General features: G+C 40.1%; 1 protein-coding gene across 1 annotated transcript; it reads left to right on the plus strand.

The window, feature by feature from the left end:
* Positions 1-8,535: 8,535 nt before the first annotated feature.
* LOC308354201 (putative methyl-CpG-binding domain protein 3-like 5) lies at positions 8,536-9,087 on the plus strand (the record flags this gene model as incomplete). Its single annotated transcript, XM_080821556.1, has 1 exon — positions 8,536-9,087. The coding sequence occupies one exon, from the start codon at positions 8,536-8,538 to the stop codon at positions 9,085-9,087; it is 552 nt and encodes a 183-aa protein (XP_080677682.1).
* Positions 9,088-9,730: the final 643 nt, after the last annotated feature.

Below are 9,730 nucleotides of genomic sequence, written 5' to 3' on the forward strand. Positions count from 1 at the left end.
TGAAAGCAGATGCTTAACCAACTGAGCCACCCAGATGCCCTTCTCTGCTATCTTTTTAAAGTTACACGTTACATTTATGGTAGAACCAAAATAAAAATTTAAGTATTTAAGAAGGGACTGATTCCACCAAAGGGCTGAGTTACTAAGCCAGAAGACAATTCAAGAGCAAATATCCTAACAAAACTATAGGGCGAACACTATTAGTAAACTCAGGACAGGGTTAAAAGAAAAGTGAGATCAAAAGAGGAGCTGAGATGAAATAAGACAGTCAGAGAAAGATAATTACCATGTGATTTCACTCATATGCAGAATTTGAGAAAAAAATAGATGAACATAGGGGAAAGGAAGGAAAATTAGAATAAGAGAAAAACAGAGAGGGAGGCAAACCATAAGAGACTCTTCACTCTAGGAAACAAACTGAGGGTTGCTGGAGGGGAGGTGGGTGGGTGGATGGGGTAATTGGGTGATGGGCATTAAGGAGGACGCTTGATGTAATGAGTGCTGGGTGTTGTATGCGACTGATGAATCACTAAATTCTACATTTGAAACGAATACTGCAGTATATGTTAATTAAATTGAATTTGAATAAAAAATAATAAAAAAGAAGAGTTGTGAGATCATGGGGAAGAATGATGTCCAAAGTAAAAATACACAATCTGTTCGACATTGGTGAAAGACACCAACCCACAGATGTAATTAAATCACCAGCCCCTAAACAAAGTCAGTACACAGGAGACAATAGGGAGATACACCATTGTCTAAAAAACCAAAGTTAAGGTGACAGATTTTGGAGGATGCAGAGGCCAGATAAATAAGAAAAAGGTTAACTAGTGGTATTGAAGCAAAAATTAAATAAATTTGGTATTAACAGAGTGCAATTTTTAAAATGTTAGAAGAAATGTCATATCAAAACCAGAATTCTATACGAACAACAATATTGCCCACAATAAGAACAACTTAAAATGAAACATTTCATTGTAAGCAGATCTGATCTAGCAAACAAATACTAGACTAGTTCTTTAACCTAAAGGGATAGACTCCCAGATTGAAAATCAGGAATGCAAGACTGTTGGTGGGAATACAAGTTTGGTGCAGCCACTTTGGAATACAGTGCGGAGGTTCATCAAAAAGTTAAAAATAGAGCTTCCCTATGACCCTGCAATTATATTGCTGGGTGTTTATCCAAAGATACAGCTTTAATGAAAAGAAGGGCCGTATGCACCCCAATGTTTGTAGCAGCGATGTCCACAATAGCCAAATGGTGGGAGGAGCTGAGATGCCCTTCAACAGATGAATGCATAAAGAAGATGTGGTTCATATATACAATGGAATATTACTCAGCCGTCAGAAAAGACGAATACCCAATATTTGCATCAACATGGATGGAACTGGTGGAGATTATGCTGAATGAAATAAGTCAGGCAGAGAAAGACAATTATATGGCTTCACTTATTTGTGGAACATAGGGAATAGCATGGAGGACGTTAGGAGAAGGAAGGGAAAAATGAAGGGGGGAAATCAGAGGGAGAGACAAACCATGAGAAACTATGGACTCTGGGAATCAAACTGAGGGTTTTAGAGGGGAGGTGGTGGGGGGATGGGTGAGTAAGGGGGTCACGTATTGCATGGAGCACTGGGTGTTATACGCAAACAATGAATCATGGAACACTACATCAAAAACTAATGATGTCCTGTCTGGTGACTAACATTACATAATTTGAAAAATTTAAAAAAAAGAGACTTTCAAGTTTTTGAGTTTCAAGTTTCAGGTCTGAGAATAGAGCTACCCCATTAAGTGCAGGGCCTGAAAATGACCTAGGGACATTGAATCATGAATCACGCTGGTTTGAGAGGAGTTCTATCCCTGGGCTGTTTAAGGGCTGTTTAGCTATATGAAATAATAAAATCCCTTTTTGGCTTAAGCAAAAAAAAAAAAAAAAAATCAGGAATTCAGGAAGGAATGAAGAGAAGGAAAGGAAAATGTACAATTACAAATGATTTTTTTTCCTTCTTTAAAAATTTTTTTTTGCTTTTTAAATTAACATATAATGTATTATTTGCCCCAGGGGTACAGGTATGTGAATCATCAGACTTATACATTTCACGGGACTCACCATAGCACATACCCTCCCCCATGTCCATAACCCAGTTACCATATCCCTAACCCCCAACCCCTGAATTCTTTTTATGAGACAATTCTAGAAATCTGTCTTAGAGATTAAAATATATGTAGAATTAAAATGCATGAGAAGAGTAAAGCAGAGTAAGAAATGTTAAAAATGTAGTTGGAAGTGTTTGAATGTATTAGCATTTGGGGAAGGTGGTAAAAGTTGTTGCATTAGACTACAATTAAGTAAAGGACACATTAAGTAGGCTCCACACCGAGCATGGAGCACAAGGCGGGGCTTGAACTCCCCACCCTAAGATCAAGACTGAGCTGAAATCAAGAGTGAGCTGCTTAATGGACTGAGCCACCAGGAGCCCCTCATTAACTACATGGAGATTTGTATATGATTGCAACTGATAAGTTTATTGAGGGAACAATACAGTAATAAAAGAGGGGCACCTGTGTGGCTCATTTGTGAAGTGTCTTTGGCTCATGTTATGATCCCAGGGGTCCCCATCAGGCTCCCTGCTCAGTGGGGAGCCTGCTTCTCCTCTCCCTCTGTTTGCCACTCCCCCTGCTTGTGCTCTCTTTCTCTCTGTCAAATAAATAATAAATAAAATCTTTAAAAAACCCCAAGTATAGCTTACATACAAATGTATTCAATGATTTCATCTACAACAGTATCTGACAGTGTCAAAGTCTCCACATATTTGTGTTTTTAAAAAAGTTTGTTTATTTAAGTAATCTCTACAGCCAAAGAGGCAACCCAATGTGTAGTTCAAATTCACAACCCTGAGCCAGCCAGGTGCCCAATTTTTGTGTCTTTGTATAAAGATTGAGGGACTGTTCGAATCCCATTGGTATAAGACAGGATATTTCTGCTGGATTATCTGCTGATTGGGTTATCCACTCCCTTCCTCCATAAAAGGGGAATCAGAAGCAGAAATCTCACATTTTCCAGCAAGCCACCAGCTCTCACATCAGGAGTGCAGCCATGGTAGGACCTGCATCCCTGTGTTCTTCCAACCAGCCCCCTCTGGTGAGTGTGGAGTGCATACAGATGGAACCAGTGCCCATTAGGATACTTACCCTTATGTGAAACTTCTTCTAAGTGAGAAGACAGGAGATTTAAAAATGAGGAGAAATCTTACTGAAAGCTGTTTCTTAGGTATTAATGCTTTTTAAGTGATGTTTAAGGTATTGTACTATTTTGCATATGAAGTTTTCTTGGGCTAATAGGCTAGATATTTTTGTTTTGTTTTGTTTCAACCAACAATATCACTAGGACATGGATGTAGCCTGTTGTCCTGCACTGTTTAAATTGTTCCCCTCTCTGGAAAATTCCTTAACTTGAAATGTTCTTGGTCTTTTTTTTGTTTGTTTGTTTAAATTCAGTTCTTTGCTCACATATGTCCTCAGTTAGTCCTCCCTTAATCTCTTCATCATCAATAATCGTAATTAATTTCTTTGTCCTGTTATCCCACCCCACTATCTTCCTCCATCCTTCTCTCTTCCTCTCTCTATCAACCTTACTGTTTGTCACAGCCATTAATTATACCTGGCATGATATTAGACATTCATTACTCTTTGTATTAAGTCTTTTGTCTCAACAAGATTAAAATAAACAGGGGCAGTAACTTTGTTAAGTTAAATTCTGGATCATGGGTTTTAGTGCACAACTTGGCATATAATAGGTGCGCTATAAATGGGAGGATCAAGTAGTTTTCCATCCAAACTAGGACCTCTTGAGTATTGAAAGGGTCGTTATTAATAATTATGATAGGAGGGGCACCTGGGTGGCTCAGTTGGTTATGCCTTTGGGCTCAGGTCATGATCCCAGGGTCCTGGGATTAAACCCCATGTCGTGCTCCCTGCATATTCAGTGGGGAGTCTGCCTCTCTCTCCCCAAAATAAATGAATAAAACTTTAAAGAAAATAATTATGTAAGGGTGAATACCCAACTTTTGTATCAACATGGATGGGACTGGAGGGGATTATGCTGAGTGAAATACGTCAAGCAGAGAGAGTCAATTATCATATGGTTTCACTTATTTGTGGAGCATAAGGAATAACACAGAGGACACTGGGAGATGGAGAGGAGAAGTGAGTTGGGGAAAATCAGAGGGGGAGATGAACCAGGAGAGACTGTGGACTCTGAGAAACAAACTGAGGGTTTTGGAGGGAAGGTGGGGGGGATGGGTGAGCCTGATTGTGGGTATTAAGGAGGGCACGTATTGCATGGAGCACTGGGTGTGGTGCATAAACAATGAATCTTGGAACGCTGAAAAAATAAAACAGAATTTAAAAAAAGAAATAAATAATTATGTCAGGACAACTGGAATGATATGGGATTTATGGCTTCCCTTTAAAAAAAAAAAGATAGAAATGGTTGGTTTAAAAAGAAAGGCACACTGATTAAGTTTGCATTTTAAACAGCTTACTGTGATTAGAATCTTCCATGGTACTCCTCCCATATCCCCCAGGATGACATGTTCCAAGACCCTCAGTGGATACCTGAAACCATGGATAGTATTTAACCCTTTGTATATCCTATATATTTTTCCCCTATACTTACATACTTACAAAAAAGTTTAATTTAGAAATCGGGCACAGCAAGAAGTTAACAATAATAAAGTAGAATTAAGTATAACAATGTATTATAATAATTTATGTGAACGTAGTCTCTCTTAAAATATTTTACTGTACTCTCCCTTCTTCTGGTGATGATGTGAGATAACAAAACACCTACGTGATGAGATGCAGTGGGGTGAATGACATAGGCACCGTGATGTAGGGTTAGGGTACACACCTAACCATTCCATCTGATCCTCAGACCACAGTTGACCTTGGTTAACTGAAACTGTGGATAAAGGGAATGCTACAATGAATTCCAGGGAGAAAGGATAAAAACAAAATCTTAGGCAGTGATCATTTAGTGCAGTCTGGCACCATAGAGGTGATCTTGTTGTATAATAGTGGTTGAGTGAATTTATTTGAAAAATCTAGAAAGTATTTTTTTTTTTTAGTTTGAATAATTTCTTTCAGTAAATATAACTTAGTGCCTTCTAAGGCAAAACAAGTCGATACTGGTATAAAACATTAAGGTTCACATTAATCATCTCTTCACTGAATATCCATTTATAGAAAAACAATATGAAGTGCACCTGGGTGGCTCATTTGAGCGTCTGCCTTCTGCTCAGGTCATGATCTAAGGGTCCTGGGATTGAGCCCTGCATCGGGCTTCCTGCTCAGCTGGGAGCCTGTTTCTCTCTCCCCCTTCCCCTGGTTTTTCTCTCTCTCTCACTTTTTCCTCTCAATAAATAAGTAAAATCTTTAAAAAAAAAGGAAAACTATCTGAAAGAGACAATACATGTACTAGTGAACATTGAAAAAAATTAACACAGAAAATGTAATTCTGATGGCTGGGTCAGAAAGGTCACTGGAGAAATGGTGTTTTGTAGGGAAACTGAAATGTGCTCAAGAATTATTCAGAAGTTGAGAGTCTTATTATTTATTTGATTTTTAAAATTCTTATTTAAATTCAATTTAGTTAATATATAGTATATTATTAGTTTCAGGGGTAGAATTCAGAGATTCATCAGTTGCCTATAACACCCAGTGCTCATTATATCAAGTGCCCTCCTTAATGCCCATCACGCAATTACCCCATCCCCACCCCCCCTTCCAGCAACCCTCGGTTCGTTTTCTACAGTTAAGAGTCTCTTATGGCTTGCCTCCCTCTCTGTTTTTCTCTTATTTTATTTTTCCTTCTGTTCCTACATGTTCATCTGTTTTGTTTCTTAAATCCCACATATGAGTGAGATCATATGGTATTTATCTTTCTCTTGACTGACTTATTTTTCTTAGCATAATGCCCTCTAGTTCTATCCACATTGTTACAAATGGTAAGATTACATTCTTTTTGATGGCTAAGTAATATTCCATTATAGCATTTTTTTTTTTTTTTATCCATTCATCTGTTGATGGACACCTGGGCTCTTCCCATAGTTGGGCTATTGTGGACATTGCTGCTGTAAACATTGGGGTGCATGTGCCCCTTTGAATCACTGTTTATATCCTCTGGATAAGTACCTAGTAGTGCAATTGCTGGGTCATATAGGGTAGTTCTAGTTTTAACTTTTTTTTTCTTTTCTTTCTTTTTTTTTGTAATTTAATTTTTAAATTTTTTAATAAACATATAATGTATTATTAGCCCCAGGGGTACAGGTCTGTGAATCGCCAGGTTTACACACTTCACAGCACTCACCATAGCACATACCTTCCCAAATGTCCATAACCCCACCATGCTCTCCCAACTCCCCTCCCCCAAGCAACCCTCAGTTTGTTTTGTGAGATTAAGAGTCTCTTATGGTTTGTCTCCCTCCTGATCCCATCTTGTTTCATTTATTCTTTTCCTACCCCCCAAGCCCCCCACATTGCATCTCCACTTCCTCATATCAGGGAGATCATATGATAGTTGTCTTTCTCTGATTGACTTATTTCGTTAAGCATAATACCCTCTAGTTCCATCCACATCATCGCAAATGGCAAGATTTCATTTCTTTTGATGGCTGCATAGTATTCCATTGTGTATATATACCACATCAGGAAATGACATATGCTGGCGAGGATGCGGAAAAAGGGGAACCCTCCTACACTGTTGGTGGGAATGCAAGCTGGTGCAACCACTCTGGAAAACAGCATGGAGGTTCCTCAAAAAGTTGAAAATAGAGCTACCCTATGACCCAGCAATTGCACTACTGGGTATTTACCCTAAAGATACAAACATAGTGATCTGAAGGGGCACATGCACCTGTTTATAGCAGCAATGTCCACAATAGCCAAACTATGGAAAGAACCTAGATGTCCATCAACAGATGAATGGATAAAGAAGATGTGGTATTTTTAACTTTTTGAGGAACCTCCATACCATTCTCCAGAGTGGCTGCACCAGTTTGCATTCCCACCAACAGTGTTAGAGGGTTCCCTTTTCTCTGTATCCTCACCAACATCTGTTTCCTGGGTTGTTAATTTTAGCCATTCTGACCAGTATCAGGTGGTATCTCATGTGGTTTTGATTTCTATTTCCCTGATGCCAAGTGATTTTGAGCACTTTTTCATGTGTCTGTTGTTCATTTGTATGTCTTTTTTGGAGAAATGTCCGTTTGTCTTCTGCCCATTTCTTGACTGGATTTTGGGGGGGGGTGTTGAGTATGTTAGATGGATTCAGGACTCATTGTTATGAGTGTGAGGTGGCAGGTGGCTGGAATGACACTCAGGTTTGGACAGGACATTATACTAGCAGTGGGTTTGGGGACACTTTGATAGCAATGAATTATTTGGGGAATTGGTTGGTTCAACTTGGGATCTGGTCACTGTGAGTGGAGTCATCAGTATTATCACCGAAGAGGTGAGTGGGAGGATGGCATTGGGTATCAGGGTTGGAGTTAGATCTGTGCTGATTCTATGGGTGTTTCTAGTTCTATGGGCTAATGGTATTTGAAATCAAGGAAATGGAAGGATGGCCTATACAGGGGTGTGGATGAACAAATGTGAAAGCAGGATTGATTTCTAAGAAGCACCAGTCATTGTGTTAAGTCAGATAGAGGACTTAACAGGGAGAAAAGGAAGAATATCAGGGGGAGTGTTTTGTACCAGAACCTTGAAAAATGGTTCACAATGGAGATCTTTGTACAAAAATCAGTGGAACTGTGTGATGGGAATATGGTGTTTCTGAGTTATTTATTTGTGAACAGGAAGATAGTTGAGTGAATATGGTATTTGGGTGTGCAAGTCAAAGAAATTGAGTATCTCAGGGTTGGGAGGGACATAATACCACTGAGGATGAGGCACGAAAGCTAAGAATGCCAGGAGGTAGTATGTCTTAAAGCATAGTAAAGAGATAATGAAAACCTGAAGTCTTGGGATACAAAGAAACCTATGATCCTTGTGCCCAAATAATGGTGGGTCAGGGGGAACAAGCATGTGTGTGGTTGACACTGACATGGGTGGGAAGAGGGAAACATTCTCTAGGGAACATGGTGGAGGAGAAAGGGTCTGGAGTTGGCACTGGGTAATGACCTCAAACTTTCTGTCCTTGTCTTATATCTGCTTAATGGTGTCCCAGAACTAATTGTCAGTGTGTGTGCCCGCACCTGCAGCATCAGCACTACCTGGGATCCCTTAGAAATGTAGATTCCTGGCCCCACCCCAGACCTACTTGGCTTGAGGTCCAGAAATCTAAGTTTTAGCAACTCTCTGGATGATTGTGATGCCCAGTGCACCTCAAGACATATTTCCCCATGGAGAGAGGAGGGTGGAAAATCCAAATGAGCAGAGAATGTTCTTCGTGGCTGGTGGTCCTCATCTCTCATTTTATTCAAATATCATACTTTTTTTTGTTTTCAAAGAGCAAGCTCAAAAGAAACATGATGCTCCAGACCATAGAGAAGAAAAGACAAGTCCGTTTAGCCAAGGCCAAGAAAAGACATCACGAAAGAGCTGCACATCCTACAAGGCTGACCAGTTGCGTTTTTAAAAGGCCAGTCACAAGCATAACTTCCCATCCTGGCAATGAGGTCAGGTATAATCAATGGGACAGGACCTTGGAGAAGCCCCAGCAAATCTCTGCATACAGCAGACTGCAGGGATTCCAAGCTCACAGCAGTGAAGGAGAAATTTTAGGTACTTTGGACTTCATAAGTACCTTACAAGTAATTGCACTAGGCAATGCAGGTGTAGGGTCTCTACCTAGTGGCCCTGGGCCCCGCATGGTACCATCTTGGGCAGGGATGGTCCCAGGAGTAGGTCTCCATCTCCCATCACCCATCTGCAGACAGCAAGTAACACCTGGAGATATCCGGAGACAGACTTGGAAAGTGAAAAAATCAAGAGAGAGACTGGCTGAGGCCTTGAGGGCAGACAGGCTTGCCAGGGAGGTGGAGAGAACCAGAAGCCAAGAGGGACGTTCTGACCACTAGAGGAAACGTTGGAAAAGGTTGTGTGGAAGCATCCAGTAGTGTGCTTCACTGTGAGACAGCTCCCAGTTTCACTTCCCGTCACGATGGCAATGTTCTTTCTTGCTCTATACCACTGTGCTTTGTTACATCAAAATTGTACTTTATTAAACTCTTGAGAGACAAGGTTGTGAAAGACTAGAGTGGTAGTTTTGTGGGTGAGAGTGGATTTCATGTGAAATTTGTATATGGAACATAAGGAATAATGCAGAGGACAATAGGGGTCAGGGGGAAAACTGAATGCGAAGAAATCAGAGAGGGAGACGACCACATGAGACTCTTGACACCAGGAAACAAAACTGAGGGTTGTAGAAAGGGAGGAGGGCAGGGAGATGGGGTAACTGGGTGACGGGTATTAAGGAGGGCATGTGGTGTGATGAGCACTGGGTGTTACACCCATTGTTCAGTGATGAATCATTGAACATTATATCAAAAACCAATGATGTACGATATCCTGGCTAATTGAATTTAAATAAAAAAGAAATAAGAAATAAAAAAAGAAAAAAGAAAGAATCGTTGCTAGCAGGCTCACTGCCTTCGCCCCGAATGAAAATTGTCCACCCCACAGCACAGGACACATTGAAATTATTCAATAAACAATTCATTT

Source organism: Martes martes, assembly GCF_963455335.1.
Source record: "Martes martes genome assembly, chromosome: 1".
NCBI lineage: Eukaryota > Metazoa > Chordata > Mammalia > Carnivora > Mustelidae > Martes > Martes martes.